The sequence below is a fragment of the Hordeum vulgare genome, chromosome 5H (assembly GCF_904849725.1).
Source record: "Hordeum vulgare subsp. vulgare chromosome 5H, MorexV3_pseudomolecules_assembly, whole genome shotgun sequence".
Taxonomy (NCBI): domain Eukaryota; kingdom Viridiplantae; phylum Streptophyta; class Magnoliopsida; order Poales; family Poaceae; genus Hordeum; species Hordeum vulgare.
Window position 1 is genome coordinate 49,265,577 of NC_058522.1, and position 19,452 is coordinate 49,285,028.

Genomic DNA, 19,452 nt, shown 5'->3' on the forward strand with positions numbered 1-19,452 from the left:
TGCAATTTGCGGTAAGGGCACGCCGTCAGACCGACATGGCGGGCGTGCCTCGGGCGCGCCCGGGTTCCCGCGTATTTGCCTCATATTCGGACTGGATATGAGGGGTGCCGATCAGTCCGGGCGTTCGAGGCCCATTTGAGAGGTCCGGTTGGACCGATTTTTTATAACCAGCCAGTGACCGGACGGCCTGTCTGGGTGTTTGAGATGGGTTATAGGGACCCGGTTGTAGATGCTCTTACTCCCTTCGTTTCTAGATGTAAGACCTTTTATATCGAAAGTGCCCAAAAAAATGGAAAAACATTCAAAAATTTCTGAATTTTTTTAGACCAACATTGACAAAAGTTTTAAGTGTGTACACAAATTTGGTATGAAATAATATTCCTACAAGTTGTGGCAAAAAAAATCGATACTCTGAAAATGCGCTTCTGAGAACATCGATTTTGGTTTTTTGCCAAACCTTATAGAAATGTTATTTCATGCCAAAAAATGTCACGCACTTAAACCTTTTGTCAATGTTGATCTCAAAAAAAGTTCAAATTTTTTTAAGCTTTTTCGGATTTTTTTCTTATTATACTGCACACCGAGTTCAAATGAGGTCAGAAGCAGAAACTCTATGTCTCTTTTATGTAGACGTATTTTAGATTATAGATTCACTCATTTTATTTTGTATGTAGTTTAAGTTAAAATCTCTAATAAGGCTTATATTTAAAAACAGAAGGAATCGAAGACAAGAAACTGCAAAGCACAGCTGACAGACATGCGAAAGAAAATTAGAAGCTATTCCTTTGATAAAGAAATACAAGAATGGTTTAAACATTCTTCTTTTTCATGGCGGAAAATTGCGTTCTATGAAGGTTGTGGATATGGAATCAATCTTTCATGCACTGTTTGAATGCTCCTGGGCTCGCATATTCTGGCATGAGATAAAGATGAGATCAGGGGTTAAGATATCAGAGCTACACTCAGTTTCAAAGGCTTGGGATATCATCCAAGGATGTGACACACTAGCCATCCTATGTTTTTGTTGGTCGCTATGGACGGAACACAATGGTCGCCATCATGGATTGGAGAGCAAGGAAAGGCCATTATGTCACTGCCATGTGTACAATGGACCTTGGATACTGCGATGGACCTAGTTGAGGCAGGAAAGGAGAGCACGTATATTACTGATCAAGTTTACAGCACCAAAAGGCAACTAAACAGCACATAAGAGAACATTTGTGCTCGACAGATTACACCACCGACAGTTCAGAAATGCTAGTAATTGTCTCACGTGCTCCACAAATCGGCAGGCCGAACAACAAAACCAAGTTCGTCACTAATCCTAGTGTTTCATGTCCAGCTAGTACCCGTAGTTCGGTGGGTAATGTGCCCCATAGCCTCCTCCATTGTGAGGGGTAGGACCTGCGCCCCCTGGTGGAGTTGCATACGAGGGTCCTCCATACGGCGCGTATGAGTTGTAGCCCGAGTCAACTGGTTGGGAGGGAGGAGCGGGACCTGGTGGAGGAACTTGGGGAGAGGCTTCGGCCATGAAATTCTGCAATAAGAGGATGGTGATCAATTTAATAGAAGACGGAAGAACTGCAAAGCGCAAATGACAAAGACATGTCAAAGAATGACAAGGTACAGTATATTATACTCCCTCCGTCCCAAAATAAGTGTCGTGGGTTTAGTGCAACTATTTTGGGACAGAGGGAGTATGATTTTACGGCCACAGTAACACTACTGTAGCTTCTGAAATTGTAATTTGAACCTTGGAAAATAAGCATCCAAACACCTACACACTCTGATACTCCCTCCGTTTCGAAATATAAGACCTTTTAGAGTTTTGACTATAGACTACATACGGAGTAAAATGAGTGAATCTACACTCCAAAATATGACTACATACATCCGTATGTAGTATATAGTGGAATCTCTAAAAGGTCTTGTATTTAGGAACGGAGGGAGTAGAATATATGGTGACAATATTGAGGCTACAATATTGAGGCTACGAAATAGGATCCTCACCCGTATGTATTTTTAGCCTAAATGCAGGGATGAATGCATGTGAAATTGATTCATTCTAAGAGGACAAATGAAAATACCTTGATCAGCTGCTGAGCAGTTTGAACTTGTGAGGCACTTCCTGCAATCTCGACCGTCATCTCCCCAGGAACACCTTCTTGAATACTTATTGTTGCACCACTATGCTTGCGGATGTAGCTAATATTGGCACCAGCAGACCCAATCACAGCATCAGCATAGGAAAGAGGAACTTGCATCTTTTGCGAAAGCTGTCAATAAACCAAACATTTTTTTTTGGAGAAGGCAGTGTAAGCAATAAATATATAGGCATAAAAAGAATACATCATGTTCATAATGGTCAAATTTAAAGCTACTAACTTGAGAAGACCCATGCGATAGGTGTTGATTCCCTGAGGTAGGAGCAGCAGTTGGATTTGCATCACGTCCATATGAAGAAATCCCATAGTGCGGTTGTTTTTCCACATGGTGCACATTAGGAGGAGGATAATAGCTGTCTTGTGGCCTTGGCGGCATAAAATGTGGGTTCCCGCCATAACCTGGGCCACTGGGAGGAATGTTTGGTGGATGACTCCAGGGTGGAGGAGGACCCCACTGCTGAGGAGCAGGCATAGGTTGCTCTCTGGGCGCACTGTGCACTTTCATCTGTTAAGAAGACAAATTAAGTTTTATGGATACTTCTTTCAAGCAAACGATTCGCTGCATAATAGAATTCACTTACCTGCATTTCGAATAAAGGGAGAACACTACGGTCAACAAGAAACTTTCTCAAATGGTTTGCAATCAGTTCCACTGCTTTGTGAACATCATGAGGTTCACCCTGTATCTCAACAACTCTGTCATCATTTAATGCCACAGGTGGCACATTCTCTGTGAAGGAAACATTGGTAAATGAGTGCTACTTTAAATGTGTCATGTGTGAGTACGTGCAAAAATAAGTCTAATGAAATTTCAGTACAGTTGATCAACCATGATCTAGCAAACGAAGGAAAAATGCTTTTAGCAAGTAAAGAATCAATACACGAGGAAAACAGTTGTATTGTATTGTACAACAAGTAAATTTCAGTACAACTGTACTTTGTATTGAATTCTTAAAGGGCAGGCTTTTGTCATGCATGTGCATGAATTTCATACTTTAAAAATGCTTTTAGCAAGTAAAGAATCAATACACGAGGAAAACAGTTGAACATACAAAGTATGCTAATCATAAATCATAAGCACCACTAGCATACGGTACACTGTATGTGCACAATCAGTCAGCAAAAAAACCAGGAAATAATTTGGAAGTACACATGGCTCCCACAACGGGTGCCTATGTCCCAATCCATACAGAAAAGGGTAACAATGCAAAACACGAGTCATAATGTATACTCACTCCCTTCCTAAATATAAGTCCTTTTAGAAATTCCACTACGGACTACATACGGAGCAAAATGACTGAATCTACATTCTAAAGTATGTCTATATACATCCATATGTAGTCCGTAGTGAAATCTCTAAGAAGACTTATATTTAGAAACGGAGGACGTACAACTTATTGGTTCAATGCCACAAACTGCATATGGCATGCCAGTAAACCACAAAAGAAAAAGAAAAACATCTGTCCTTTACTAGCTGAAGACAAGCAAGGAGCTAAGCAGAAGAGGTCTTGTCATGCTATACTATAATAACAATATGGTGATGCATTGCCATGCTGAGACAACAATATGGGGGAAATATGAATCTTACCAAGAATGCGGAGAGCACACTTTGAGGCATCCTGTATTGATTTAATGGTTGTTCCTTGCTTGCCAATTAGGCTTCCAGCTTGGGAAGCTGGCACAAGTAGCCGTGTTGGCCCTGCAGGACTAGCACCTTTCTGAGCCTGGTCGGTTTCACTGTCCAAACCATCTGTTATTCTATTATGTACTCTGAGCAAACCATCAATGGCTGGAGGAACCAGTGCATCTGGCTCGTCCTTTGCTGAAATCATTACCTTTAAACAGGAAAACAGTATCTAGATATCAGCAAGGAGGCACACAAACATGTTGCGCAAGGATGGATAATACAGGAAAGCGATAATTGGTAGCAATATCCACGAGCATTGAGGAGACACAATATGGCATTGCAAGGATAAGCATATATTTCCATCCTCCATTAATTGGATGAAAATGACCACAATGCTTACACCTACTATTACCCAAAGGCCAAAATAATCAAAATGATGCATGTTGCTAAACAAATTGAAGGGCATCCACGTACACCTCCCGCATCTGATTCATCCTAGGCAAGAACAGCTTATGTTCAGCTGGGCAGGTTTTGAAATATCAATCCTTCCCTATTTTAGCACAATTTATCCTAGATGTGTTAAATAGGGCATGTTTGGTTCATTCCTGTGCTGCACTGTGGAATGCAATAGTACTTACTCTTTCTGATAACATTTATGTTGCATCTCTAAAATAATTACAAAATGTGAAATAAAACTGCCAACTAAAGTAAGCAGCATGCCAAACTATGTGTTCCCATTGTGATTGCATAACTTCAGAGTTGTAAATAAGATCATGACATCTGATGCTGAAGTGCTTATGCACAGCTGTATGGAGCAACATACATTATAAGCCCAGAAATTTTCCATCCAACTCGATATACTTGCTCATTATTTAAGTAATATTATTATATTTTTGGACTGGGAATGCTGCTTCAGTTAGTATGAATTCCTAAAATATTAAATACTAAAGAAAGTGTTATAAATGTCATCTTTACTTGCACTTGTATATTTTGAATTTGAAGATATCGTCATTTTCTGAAAGAACCATCTAGGATTTAATGAAATGGTTAGGATTAAGCTTTTTCATACTATTTTAGCCCTGTAAATTTTGCCAACTGATTTCCTTTTGGCCAAAAAATCAAACGGGTCATGGAATTACCAGCCAGTATGTGGAGCTTCTTGACAGGGATCTTCATCCAATACTCAAAAGACTTAAAATCGTATTTGCAGCAGATGAGCACGAAACTGAATCTGGTAACCATGACTGTTCGTCTATTTGGGATACGGAATGGGATTTGACTTGAGGCCTTAGAACGCAGTGAGAACCTGCAAAGATTAGTTCCTTACTGTTATCGTCACCATTAAGTTTTCCACTTAATGACACTCTATGGATAGTTTGCTTGTTTTGGGTCTTATAGGTTCCATACTTGTGCAGAAACTTCTACGAATAGTAGCATAAATATCAATGTCTTGTGTTGCCTTGTTATAATTATTTTTTATTTGCATTACAACTATCATATTTACACTTACAACTTATCAGCTCTTTTTGTGGCAAGAACAATCCACAAGGTTCACGAACAAATTTGGAAGCTTGCTAGGATTTTGACAATTATACATAATTTCATAAGTTGGCCGATCGCAGTACTCCTACCACATGGTCAATCATTTTATGTTAGAAGTATTTCAGAGTGAAACAATTGCATTATCCATGTAAAATCCAAAACTATCAATAGCTGCGTCCATACTAAATTAAGTCTCGGTTAGGACTACACTTAACTAGTCAAACCAATATCATAATATCCGTTTGTTCCTTGCTGGTTGCTGCAACAAAGGGCATACAGCCATTCCATATAAGCAGGTGGTTCATATTGCATTGTTTTTCATGAATAATACAATAGCTAAAAAGTTCTTTATAATATCTATGGTGATCCAATCTTCCAAATTGTAAACCTTCAGTCTGATTTAGCAGTGATAGTGAAATCATAATTAAATGGAGCACTATTAAGCCCCATATTAACCAGTCTAACTATTTTAAAACATTCAGAAGTGTCTGAACAAAATTGCCTATTCGGAACTCAAGGACAGTAAGCATCCCTAATTGAGTAATTGGCTCCCAATAAGAGAAAAATCAATCTGCAACTACAAATGTAGTTTAATACAGCATAAAACCTGAAACCAGTTGATCTTTTCATATGTATGATTTTTTTACCAAGTGAAGACTTACTAAGGCCTTCTATTTATCAACTACTATAGGCATCTACAATAGTAAAGTAAGTAAACTATAGCGCATCAAGACAATATACACACAAACGTTCTCAACTTCTGATAAGCTGGTAAATAAGAATGTGAGAAGGCAACCATCAACACAGAATGTAACTGCAGTGTGCTGTACAGTCCTATAGCTACACATAGTTGAAAGGCTTGCTAGCATATCAATCCTTAAGACAGGCACAAAAACAGATCATCATTATACAACGAACCGATATACCGCTGCATCGTTCTATTGAAGAAACTATAGAACAAAAAAAAATACTGATAGGGGCAACAGATCAACCTTGGTTTTCACATGTACTCAGGATGCCTAAAAAAGACCACAGACCTTCAACACTACTGGAAACTATGATAATAACAATTCAGGATGGAACAAGAGAATGAAGAACTCACAGCTCTTTCTGGAACACCTGGTGGGCCATCAAGAATCTTTATGCGGGCTTTGGATTCATCACACATTCTTTTGATAAACTCCCCTTTGCGGCCAATGAGAGCACCCACCTTTTGGGTAGAAACCAGTACACGGAACACACTTTCTCCAGGCCACCCAGGCCATTTCGTGTCTTCCGCCACCACATTGGCCAGTTGGTCTGCCTCAGCTTCCCCACCATCAACGTTTGCTGGCTCTTCAAGTGAACCAATAGCCTGGTCCTCTCTGTTCTGATCCCCCATATCCTCATCTTTCACAGTCACCTGCGCTTCATCGCTGGGGTTCTCAGATTCTTCGTTGTTTGTGCCTTTGGGTTCCTCGTCAGCAGATGGCTTTTCTGCTTCTTCCTCAGGATTGGCTTGTCCCTCAATGCTAGCATCGGCTTGCTCGCCGCTGGTAGGATCAGGGATGTCGTTCATCTCATGCTCCACGACAGCAGGAGTCTCAGCAGGCCCATCCATATTCTCTGGAGCACACAACAAAAAAACCACTGTCAACCACAGCCAAGTAGCATAAACACTCTGCACATACTCTAGATGCGCTAGTCACAGCATCAACTAATCTCTGCACATGCTCTAGATGCGCTAGTGACAGCATCAACTAATCACTAAATAAACCAACCAGATGCTGCTCTGGACCACACCAAGCACACGGGCCGCGGATCCACGCGCAAACCCTAAGCGTCAGTCGCCAGGAGCGACATGGAGGACGCACGGCCTCCGAACCCTAAATCCAGAGCACTGGAGGGCGCGCCACCATGCCCCGTACCGCGCGTCCGCATCCAGAGTAAGCCAACACACACACGCGCGCGCGCGTGCAAGGCTGCAGCCGCCAGCGAGTTATTCACCTACGCTCGACCCCGCGAGCAAGCTACAGGGTCACGGATGGCAGAGTGCGAGCGAGAGGGAGAGAGAGAGAGAGAGAGGGTGCAGAGCGTGAACCTTGTACGGATGTGGAATCAGGCCTCGCCGGAGAGGAAGCACGGCCGCCGCCGCCGCCGCCGCCGCCGCGGGAGAGGTGTGGGCGAGGGTTTTGACGGGAGCGAAGGAGCACGGGGGAGGGGATTTGGGTCGAGAGCGGGTTGTGTGCTCGTGCGCTTGCCGTTTTCGACATCGCTATATACGGGCTGCAGCGGCCCTGCGGGCCGGGCCCAAACGAGTCTATGGGCCATGGCTCTTCGCGCTTCTCTTGTGGGCCGGGCCGGGTGGGCAGCGGGCCCCACCGAGCCAGTTGTTTAGTTCGTTTGTTTCGTGGTGGACTCATGTCGTCTTCCTCGCCACCACACCACTGCAGTGCCGTCGCGTCATCTCCCACCTCCCACATCGGGCCAGCGGAAGCGGAGGCAGCGGCTGCGTGCGGAACCAACCATGCTCCCCTTCCTCCTCTCCCTCTTCCTCCTCGTCGGCGCCGCAGCGGGGGTACAGGGCCACGACGACGCGGCGGCGCGGCGGACGATGGAGGAGTTCGCCGGCTTCCCCGCCTCCGACGACGGCGAGGGCGGACGCGCCTCCCCCTTGCGCGTCGACTCCGACAGCCTCCAGCGCCAGGTGCCATACTCCCCTCCCCCTTGCGCTGCTTTCCCGTCCGTCGCGCCGGCCAGGCCAGCCCGCCGGTAACGCCTGTTGCTCCGGGGACGTGGCGCGGGCGGGATTAATGGACTGTGGTCCGCGGCGCGGTCCCGTTCTGATTGGCGCTGATGACGTGGGGTTGGTAATGTGGTGATGGTTTTCTCTTCCGCTTTGGTTGCGCAGATTGATGAACTGGCCTCGTTCTCCGACTCGCCGGCGCCGTCGGTGACGCGCGTCCTGTACAGCGACAAGGATGTTCAAGCTCGTAGGTGAGGATAAAACAGCCAGTTCAGGTTTCCCTACCCCCGGCTCGTGAGGGTTAGCTATATGTTCCCTGGTCACGAGAGTTATTAGCGAGTAGTTGCAATTACAATAGCTTCATTTGCCTTTACTCTGATTGCCTCGAGTTCTCTTGGAGCCAAATTGGAACTCCACAGAAATTTATTTCATTGGCCTATACTAATTAATTGATCAGTCTGGATTATTAGGATCTGAATTTGCATTGCTTCTGATTTCACAGTGGCCGTCACATTTTGAATGGTTCTGTGCAAAGTGTAAAATGACGCTAGGCATTAATTGTGAGTTTTTGCCACTGCCTTGTGCTTTTCTGACCAAAGTGCACGCTTAACTGCATTTATGTGCACATTAAGCGCAAGGAACCGCTAGGCGTTTTGCTCTCGCCTAGAACCACCTTTTGTAACCATGGTTGTGTGTACAGTATACCTGGGCATATGTCGGGCCGGGCTGGAAAAAAGCCCGCTGCTGAAAACCCAGGCCCGAGCCCGGCCCGGCCCGGCTGTCGGGCCTAATAAATCGGGTCTGAGCCTAAAAAGCCCGACCGGCCCGGTCTGACTGCGGCTGAAATTTTGTTTTTCACAGGCCCGAGCCCGACCCGGCTTGACCGTCGGGGTCAATTTTCAGGCCCGAGCCCGGCCCAATGGGACGATTAGGCCTGGCCCGGCCCGGGATTTTCGGGCCGAGTCTGGTCGGGCTGTACGGGCTGGGCTGCCCATGGCCAATAGTGGTGTACAGTATACATGCTGTTGGTTCATGACAGCATGCATTTCTGCTTAGTAGCTACCCTATGCTGATCATTGATATCTTCTCTTAATGCATATAGGTACATTAAAGGGATAATGAAACAGCTTGGCCTCTCTGTTCGAGAAGATGCCGTTGGCAACATATTTGGCCGCTGGTGAGTTGGTATTTGGTACCTCCGGGATTCTGTTGTTGGTTTATGTATCTGAATTTGAAAGTTGTTAGCAGTGGACAATTGCAAATGATTCTTTTAGCCAATGAGCTTTGAATTTATATGATTTGTATGTTTGGAGTAACAGCTTTACCATGCAGCTCACTTTTTGCTTTGCTCGAGTTGCCGAACTGATAATTTATTTGCATGATAGGAATGACCGCATCTGATAATGTGCCAATTATGAAACTACTTTTATTACTCTTCTTGTTCCAAGTTTGGATTTACTTGATGTTCTGAAACTCTCAGCATTGGACTTGATATGTACAAAAGGAACATATTTCTGCTGGCTAATTGTGTTTCACATTGTAACAGTGTGTTTGTTTCTACAGGGTGGGTTCTGAGGCAGAGCTAGGAGCAGTTGCAACTGGTTCTCATGTTGATGCCATTCCATTTTCAGGCAAATATGATGGGGTCGTTGGTGTTCTGGGTGCTCTTGAGGCAATCAGTGTGCTACAACGGTATGGATTCTGCCTACTAGTTTTTTTCACCATTTTTTCAACATAAATTTCATTTTTAATCCCCTTTTTGGATTGATATTAGGCCATTGTCCATGTTATGTTTACCTTTCTTTTATTCAAAATGCCAGATGGTTAAACTGCACTTGAGGCCACATAAGGCTATACAAATATTAAATTTAGTTATACTTCCATTGGTAGAGGCTAGGGTTCTACCAGGTCTCGGACGTAGGTTGTAGGGGTGGAAGTGCGGGCTGCGAGGTTGGGGACGCCGGCGCCGGCGGTTGGGCGCCGGCGCGGCGTGAGAGAGAGAGAGAGGCGGCTAGGGTTTGGGGCTCTCGTCTCCTGAGGGAGATGACAACAGAATATACTGTTTATTGTCTGCTTAATATCGAAGGGGTACATGTGTTTATAAAGGAGGACAGCCTCCACTAAACCCTAGATAACTTGGACTCTAACTTGGACTCTAATATAACTTGGACTTCTAAGATAGGTAAGATAACTTGGGCTAAGCCCGTAATTAACCCTGCCCATTGGGCCTCCTCCGTTGGTACGTTGTACAGGTCCTAACATCTCTCCCCGCCTTCTCAAGCAGCTCGTCCTCGAGCTGAACATCTGGAAACTGCTGGCGGAAATCGTCGAGCTTCTCCCAAGTCGCTTCCTCCTCTGGCAGGCCGGTCCATTGTACCAAGACATGCCAGACGCCGCGACGCTGCTGCGCCTGTAGCACCTTCGCCACCTGTGCGGAAGCTGGAAGGAGGCGGCCATCCGAAGTAGGAGGAAGGGCCGACGATGCCGTCGAAGAAGGCCCGCGCCACGGAGGCGGCTGTATATGGATGACCCAGGGCGATGAAGTGCGCGTACTTGGAGAAGCGGTCAACCACCGTGAGGATGACGGATTTGCCGCCCACCTTGGGAAGGCCCTCGATGAAGTCCATGGAAATATCCGCCCACACCTGGGAGGGTACGTCCAGCGGCTGCAGTAGACCCGCGGGTCGTAGTGTCTCCGTCTTGTTCCGCTGGCACGTCACGCACGACCGCACCCAGTCGCGGACCATCGCGCCATCACCGGGGATGTAAAAATCAGCACGGAGACGATGGAGAGTCTTCTGCACGCCCTCGTGCCCTGCAGAGTGCGCCAAGGTCAGGACCTGGTGGCGCAGGTCGCCATGGTCGGGCACGAAGATGCGGCGGCCATGTAGGAGTAGCCCCTCGTCCAAGCACCAGGGCGCGTCCAGCTCGCCGGCGTCAAGGCGCTGGCGCAGGCCCTGGGCGTCCACGGCCGTCGAAGTTGCCCGGCGAATGTCGTTGATGAAGGCGAAAGATGGCCCGGAGCGAATGCACATGATAGTGCCAGCCATGGCGACGTCGTCCGCGACATCCTCAGTGTCGCGGCGGGACAAGGCGTCGGCGACCGTGTTGAGACGGCCGGGGCGGTACTCAACAGTGAAGTCGAAGCCAAAGAGCTTGCTGATCCACTGGTGTTGCGGAACTGTGGAGAGGCGCTGGTCCAGCAAGAACTTGAGGCTGTAGTGGTCCGTGCGCACACGGAATGACCGGCCCCAAAGATAAGGCCGCCAGTGGCGCACCGCCTGAACCAGCCCAATAAGCTCGCGCTCGTAGGCCGCGAGCTTGTGATGGCGAGCGGCGAAGGGGCGGCTGAAGAAGGCGAGCGGTCCCTCGCCCTGGTGAAGGACGGCGCCGAAGCCGATGCCAGAGGCGTTGCAGTCCACGATGAACGGCATATCAAAGTCCGGCATCTGGAGGACGGGTCCCGTCGTGAGCGCCTGCTGGAGAGCCTCGAATGCCGTAGTCGCCTCCTCGTCCCAGGAGAAGGCGTCGCGTCGAAGGAGACGCGTCAGTGGCGCGGCGATGAGGCCGAAGTCCCGGATGTACTTCCGGTAGTAGCCGGCGAGGCCCAAGAAGCCGCGGAGCGCCCGCGGTGACCGCGGGATCGGCCACGCGGCGACGGCGGCGACCTTGTCCGCGTCCATCGCTACCCCGTCCGCCGAGATGACGTGCCCCAGGTACGCGACGGAGGTCGTGCCGAACGAGCACTTCGAGCGCTTGAGGTGAAGACGATGCGCTCGAAGCTCGGTGAAGATGATGGCCACATGTTGTAGGTGCTCCGCCCAAGATGCACTGTAGATGAGAATGTCATCAAAGAAAACAAGCACAAAGCGGCGCAAGTATGGGCTGAGCACGTCGTTCATCAAGGCCTAGAAGGTCGCCGGCGCGTTGGAGAGGCCGAACGGCATCACCAGGAACTCGAAGTGGCCATGGTGAGTGCAGAACGCCGTCTTCTCGATGTCGTCAGGGTGCATGCGCACCTGATGGTAGCCCGAGCGAAGGTCGAGCTTGGTGAAGAAGCGCGCTCCGTGTAGCTCGTCCAAGAGCTCATCCACGACGGGGATGGGGAACTTGTCCTTGGACGTCAGGGCGTTGAGGGCGCGGTAGTCGATGCAGAAGCGCCATGTGCCGTCGGACTTGCGCACAAGGAGCACCGGGGCGGAGAACGGCGATGTCGAAATCCAGATGATGCCCTGCGCGAGCATGACCGCCACCTGACGCTCGAGCTCGTCTTTCTGCAGCTGAGGGTACCGGTACGGACACACGGCTACAGGTGCCGTGTCCGGCAGCAGGTGGATGCGGTGGTCACAGGGCCGCACAGGAGGGAGGCCCTGTGGCTCGTCGAAGATGTCGCTGTGCTGCTGCAGGAGGTCGGCCAGGAGGGGATGCGCCTCGTCCAGTGCGGACGCCATCAACTGGAGCTGTGGAGTCACGGCGCCGGAGCCGCCGATGCCTGTCCACTGAACGCGACGGCCGCCCTCGCGCCAGAAGATGAGGGACAGCACATCGAGGTCCCAAAGGATGGGGCCGAGAGTGGACAGGAAGTCGATGCCGAGGATGAAGTCGTAGCAGCCCAGGTCGATGCCGACGCAGTCGATGGAGAACGGCTCGTCGCCGATGAGGACGGGAACCTGCCGCGCCACCCCCTGGCAAGCAAGGCGGTCCCCGTTGGCGACGGTGACGCTGAACTTCTCCGAGCCCGCCGGTTGGAGTGCGAGGCGGCGCATGGCGTCCCCGGACAGGAAGTTGTGCGTCGAACCCGTGTCCACGAGCACGGTTAGACGCTCTCCGTTGATCATCACCGGAAGCAGCATCGTCTTTGCCGTCTTGATGCCAGCCATGGCATGAAGGGAGACGACGAAGGCGGTCGCGTCGACCGGCCCGTAGGTCGTGACGCCGGCCTCGGAGAGTGTGGTGGCGTCGAGCTCCGCGGTGAGGGCCTCCACCTCCGCGTCGTCGACGGTCTCCAAGTAGAACAGGCGGGCGCACGTATGACCCGGCGCATACGGCTCGTCGCAGTTGAAGCACAGGCCCTTGCGGCGCCGCTCGAGCTACTCGGCCGACGTCAAGCGCCGGAAGGTGCGTGTCGGCGCGGGGGCAGCCGCCGTAGCGGCCGGCAGGGCGGGGCGTGTCGGGGTGGCGTCCGCCGGGGCGGGGCGGGTCGGGGAACGCGTGCCGCGGCCCGGGAACGCCTGCTGCAGGGCGTTGGCGCGCTGCTCGTACGCGCGTGCGTAATACATGGCCGTCTGCAGGTCCTGGGGGTCGCGCATCTCGACGTCGATGCGGATGTGGTCGGGAAGGCCGCCGACGAAGAGCTCGGCGCGTTGGCGAGCCGTGACGTCAGGCGCATGGCAGGCCAACGTCTGGAAGCGGTCGGCGAAGTCCTGCACCGAGGTGGTGAAGGGAAGGCGACCGAGCTCGGCCAAGCGGCTCCCACGTATGGGGGGCCGAACCGGAGGAGACACAGGTCGCGAAAGCGCTCCCATGAAGGCATCCCGCCCTCGTCCTGCTCGAGGGCGTAGTACCAAGTCTGGGCGGCGCCACGGAGGTGGTAGGAGGCGATCCACGTGCGGTCGGACGCCATGGTCCGCTGCCCCCTGAAAAACTGGTCGCACTGATTGAGCCAGTTCAGGGGGTCGACGGTGCCGTCGTAGGTGGCGAACTCCAGCTTGGTGAAGCGGGGTGGCTGCTGCACGTGTGGCGAGGCTGCGTAGGTGCCCGCGTGACGGCCCAGCGCGGCGGAAGCAGAGTGTTGCGGCACCACGGAGCTCCCGGCGTACGGATCAGTGTACCCGCCGAACCCCCCGAAGGTGGGGGCGGGTGGCTGCAACACCGTCGACTGTAGTGGCGCCGTCGTGTAGGTCGGCGTGTCCATCCACGTCGGTAGCGGGGACGGCGACGGCGGCCACCGGACCTGGGTGATCGGCAGGCCCTGGGGCACGACAGTCGCCGGGGGCGGTGGCGTGAAGGGCGCCGCCGGCGGAGGCGGTGGTGGCGGGGTGGCGTACGGAGCCTGGAGGAGAGTCCGGAGGTTCGAGACCGCCAGGTTGAGGTCGCGGATCGCCGAGGACATCTCCGCCGGGGAGAGGACGGGAGCGGGTTCGGCCGCCAGGGCCGCGGGACCGGAGGCGGCCGTGCCTGAGGTGGCCGGCGGCGGTGAGTGGTGCGGCGGCGGCTGCTGCTGTGAGGTGGCGGGGAAGGCGGTGGTGGCGGCGGCGGTGGTGGTGGGAAGGTCCGACAAACTCATCGAACCCAAGCTACCTGATACCAAATTGGTAGAGGCTAGGGTTCTACCAGGTCTCGGACGTAGGTTGTAGGGGTGGAAGTGCGGGCTGCGAGGTTGGGGACGCCGGCGCCGGCGGTTGGGCGCCGTCGCGGCGTGAGAGAGAGAGAGAGAGGCGGCTAGGGTTTGGGGCTCTCGTCTCCTGAGGGAGACGACAACAGAATATACTGTTTATTGTCTGCTTAATATCGAAGGGGTACATGTGTTTATAAAGGAGGACAGCCTCCACTAAACCCTAGATAACTTGGACTCTAACTTGGACTCTAATATAACTTGGACTCTAATATAACTTGGACTTCTAAGATAGGTAAGATAACTTGGGCTAAGCCCGTAATTAACCCTGCCCATTGGGCCTCCTCCGTTGGTACGTTGTACCGGTCATAACATCCATATTGTAGAAAACCTGGCATACTTTTTCAATGTCGTCACGCCCTCGGAGACACGACTCCAGGCTATATAAATGTGAACTCCATTGTGATTTTCATGTTGAGAAAAAACTTACGTGACTGGCCTGCGTGTGTCATACAGGTCTGGTTTCCAGCCAAAAAGATCCTTGGAGGTTATTATGTTTACATCAGAGGAGCCCACACGATTTGGAATTAGCTGCTTGGGAAGGTTCACCCTCATTTACCACAAGTTACATGTTATTCTCAGCAATGCTACCAATTCTGCTTGCGCAAATTGTTGCTTGGTCTTAGTTTGTCGGTTCTCATCTTTTGACTCTTTGAAAATGTGCAGCCGTTTAATGGCAGGGAGCGAAGAACTAGTTCAATCACTAAAACGGACAGTTGACAACCACAATGTATCCTTTGTTGATGCTGCTGACTCTGCTGGCTACAAGATACATCCAGAGGATCTACATAATGTGTTTTTGAACCAAGATGCATATTTTGCTTTTATAGAATTGCACATTGAACAGGGCCCCATCTTGGAAAAAGAAGGTCAGATTTGTTTTAGTTGTATTAATACGTATGTGGTTCAAAACATCTCTTACTCATGTCTGTTCTTATGAGCAGGCATCCCAATTGGCATTGTAACTGCCATTGCTGCTCCTGCAAGTATTAAGGTGGAATTTGAAGGGAATGGAGGTCATGCCGGAGCAGTGCTAATGCCTGCAAGGTTACCATCCATTTTTTGGCATTACTGTTTAAGGGTCTCCTCATATATGCATAGTAAAGAGCTGAAGAAGTGTTTTGCAGAAATGATGCTGGATTGGCGGCAGCTGAGCTGGCATTGGCAGTTGAGAAACATGTTTTGGAATCAGGATCAATTGATACCGTTGGCACAGTTGGTATGTTTGATAAATTGGCTTTTATTTTCTAAGTCATGTGTAGTACTGGATATGGAGACGGACTTTAAAATCAAAAGGTTTTAGGCTTAGTAGAACTAAAACTGAGTACATGAGTTTCAATACTAAGCACGAGGAGGAGGAGGAAGTTAGCCTTGATGGGCAGGTGGTTACCTTAGAAGGACACCTTTCGATATTTGGGGTCAATGCCGCAGAAAGATGGTGATATCGATGAAGATGTGAGCCATCGAATCAAAGCTGGATTGATGAAGTGACACCGAGCTTTTGGCGTTCTCTATGATAAGAGAGTGCCACAAAAGCTAAAAGACAGGTTTTATAGGACGGCGATTTGACCTGACATATTGTATGATGTTGAATGTTGGCCAACTAAAAAGCGGCATGTCCAACAGCTAGGTATAGCAGAGATGCGCATGTTGAGATGGATATATGGCCACACAAGAAAGGATCGGATCTGAAATGATGATATACGTGATAGAGTTGGGTTGGCACCGACTGAAGAGAAGTTTGTCCAACATCATTTGGGATGGTTTGGTCATATAGAGTGCAGGCCTCCAGAAGTGACAGTGCATAGCGGACGGTTAAGGCGTGCTGATGATGTCAAGAGGGGTCGAGGTAGACCAAACTTGACATGGGAGAAGTCCGTAAAGAAAGATCTGAAGGACTGGAATATCACCAAAGGTTTAGTCATGAACATGGGTGTGTGGAAGTTAGCTATCCACGTGTCAGAACCATGACTTGGTTTCGGTATCTTAGGGGTTTCAACTCTAGCCTACCCCGACTTGTTCGGGACTGAAAGGTTTCAGGCTTTGTTATTGTGGTCGTTGATGTGTAGTACTAGCTCATGCATGTGCTACCGACTGAACACGTGTTCCTCTACAAAATGATTTGCAGCTGCACAAAGCATGTTTTGAATCTGGTGAATAGGATGCTTAGCCTGTATTTCCAAAGTTGCATTCATTTTAAGCCCTCTATGGATTGTAGGATTCCAATCTGTATGTTTTTTTTTCTATGGATCACATTTAGCTAAGCCATGGGACTTGCAACTTGAAAACATGGAAATATTTTGATGCTTAAATAAATGGAACAGTGAGCATGGTTTGTAATTATTCTATCCTGTTCTAGACTAGACTAGGTGCCCAGTTATATATTTACGCTGCCACTGGCCAGCCAACACCTTAAGAAGATGGTCAAGGAATGCTGGGCCACGTCTTATGTTTCTAACAGATTAGTCTCATATAGGTATTCTGCAGCTACATCCAGGAGCTATCAATAGCATCCCAAGTAAATCACACCTGGAAATTGGTAGGAGCCTTTAACTTCCGCTACAACTATTTTTCTTCCTAGGGGAAAATGATTTTTTTAACCAGTAAATCCAAAATATCATATGTACAGATGTAAGAGATATTGATGAGAAAAGAAGGAATGATGTCATTGAGAAGGTTCACAAATCTGCCATTGACATATCAAAGACCCGCAGAGTAGATCTATTGGAATTCAAGATCATCAACCAGGATCCACCTGCTCTGTCTGACAAATCAGTCATTAACGCGATGGAATTTGCTGCAAAACAGCTGGGCCTAGAATACAAATTGATGATAAGCAGAGCTTATCACGATTCACTCTTCATGGCCAGGTGAAGTACCAGGTCCCAACAGGATTTTCTCATTTAGCAATATTTGCAATGTGGCGCTTTACTTCATTTCTATAGTATCTTTGTAGTGTATTCATTGTGAGTGCTCTTGAGTAACACGTGCACCTGTCTTTCCTCTGCAGAATATCACCAATGGGCATGATTTTCATTCCCTGTTACAAAGGTTTGTACTCCTCTCCTCCATAACACTATCATATCTTTTGTCGAAATGAAGATGCTGCAATGTCTGAGATGATATAAAATCTGATGCCAGTCCTGAAGTATATGCCATATTTTTTTATACGGTAGTATAGATTTTGGTGGACAGTGAAAAGTCAGAATGCTGCTTCTTTATTTGGTAGAAACTTGAAGTGATGTAATGTTCAGGTTTTATAATGCACGAAGTAAAACCAACATGCCACTGCAACATAAATGGCTGCTGAATTCATCCTGCTTTTCTGAACGGTGCCTAACATCTCTTTCTGACTGCAGGATACAGCCACAAGCCCGAAGAGTATGCGTCGCAGGAGGACATGGCAAACGGGGTTCAGATGCTGGCCTTGACAATGGCCAAACTATCCCTGGAGTGAGCACGGCTTGGGGAGAAATCAAGAGGGACTGGAATGGTCAAATTTGTGATGTGATAACATGTGGCGTTGACTATGCACATGAAACCACTTAGGTCAACCATGCCTCATTCTGAAATCATGTTTCGGCCGTTTTCATCCAGAAGAAAGGGCCTCTCTGATTTGCATAACCAGAAAAACATAGTAATAACAGAACATAATAATTGCATCCCCATGTTGAATCATACGGGAATGGAAAATACGTGGAGGTGTAATAGAAGGTCTCTAGTTCCAACATGGGAACTTTATTGAAGGATTAATTGGTTGTCATGAACAAGGAAAATCTAGTGGCCTTTTTGGCTTAAATGGTTTTCACCGGGAATTTGACGGACTGAAATTATTACTCCCTCCGATCCATATTGGTTGATGTTGGTTTAGTACAAAGTACAATACTCCCTCCGTCTCGGTTTATAAGTCATCTTAGGTTGTGCACCGCAACCAAGATGAAGATGAAAACAAGAAAAATTAATGTTAACTTGTTAATTAATATTATTGCATGCAGTGAATTGACCAATGCATGTCGTGCTAGTTAGTCTCAAGTCATTAAAAACATACACATCCCATGTCTCTTATTGGTTGATTCCTTTATTCAAGTCAAAAAACAAAAAACGAGGTAAAAGTAAATGTATCGTGCCTTAGTGTTTTGGGATTATTTGGATTTTATAAAATGACTTATAAACCGAAACGGAGGGAGTACTAGCGTCAATTAATATGGATCGGAGGCAGTAACAATTTTCCTACGTGCGTTATTTCGTTTGTATGATCGAATCCTGCAAGATTTTTCTTCCTTTGTTAGAAAATACGCAAATAGATCATTGTAGAAAAGTAGATGGGACATATCTCTTCCTTTGTTAGAAAATACGCAAATAGATCATTGTAGAAAAGTAGATGGGACATATCTGATGTTTTGTTAACAAGGTTCACCATTGTGGCTAATCCCGAGGGCATGATTATGGGTGCACCTCTCCATGTACCAATCATAGCCTTCTGTGGCCACTACGCTTTGATCATCGCTCCATGGCCGGTCCAACCTGTGAGGACCAAGGTTCAGTTACAGCTTCAATTCAGACAAAGAGCGCTTCTGAAAGCCTTTCGTGGCCACTACGCTTCGATCATCGCTCCATGGCCGGTCCAACATGTCAGGACCAAGGTTCAGTTACAGCTTCAATTGAGACAAAGAGAGCTTCTGGAAGCCAACGGCCTGGATCGCGCCTCACTTACCGTTTCGTCGCTAGCCGTTAGATAGTTATTGTAGTAATCCTCGTTTACCCGTTGGTTAAAACCTCAGCTTATAAGCAGACGGGTTGTGGCTGAGAGAGAATCATCTATCGTCTATTATTCTTGCCATCGAGTAGAACCAATACCCTTATACTTATTCCACTGCAATACAACTCAGATCTGAGAGACTTTCCTCCCTTGTCACGTATAGAAATCTCTTCTTAGAGCTAGCCGGATCTTGACAAATTGGTATCATGAGCCAGCAATTCTCGGTCGAGGAGTGCTCTG

The 19,452-nt window shown here is 48.4% G+C and overlaps 2 protein-coding genes across 2 annotated transcripts; one reads left to right on the top strand and one right to left on the bottom strand.

Moving 5' to 3' along the window:
• Window positions 1-1,136: 1,136 nt before the first annotated feature.
• On the bottom strand, window positions 1,137-7,560 carry LOC123396026 (flowering locus K homology domain). Its single transcript, XM_045091056.1, has 7 exons — window positions 7,415-7,560; window positions 6,437-6,939; window positions 3,754-4,000; window positions 2,747-2,895; window positions 2,386-2,670; window positions 2,088-2,276; window positions 1,137-1,537 (listed from the first exon to the last, which is right to left on the bottom strand). Exons 2-7 carry the CDS (start codon window positions 6,932-6,934, stop codon window positions 1,343-1,345), a joined length of 1,563 nt encoding a protein of 520 aa, XP_044946991.1. The 5' UTR covers window positions 6,935-6,939; window positions 7,415-7,560; the 3' UTR covers window positions 1,137-1,342.
• A 182-nt stretch (window positions 7,561-7,742) lies between these two features.
• LOC123396027 (ureidoglycolate hydrolase) lies at window positions 7,743-18,283 on the top strand. Its single transcript, XM_045091057.1, has 12 exons — window positions 7,743-8,020; window positions 8,225-8,310; window positions 9,162-9,236; window positions 9,623-9,751; window positions 14,910-14,996; window positions 15,120-15,322; window positions 15,398-15,500; window positions 15,581-15,672; window positions 16,930-16,992; window positions 17,083-17,323; window positions 17,464-17,504; window positions 17,813-18,283. The coding sequence occupies exons 1-12, from the start codon at window positions 7,841-7,843 to the stop codon at window positions 17,908-17,910; spliced, it is 1,398 nt and encodes a 465-aa protein (XP_044946992.1). The 5' UTR covers window positions 7,743-7,840; the 3' UTR covers window positions 17,911-18,283.
• Window positions 18,284-19,452: the final 1,169 nt, after the last annotated feature.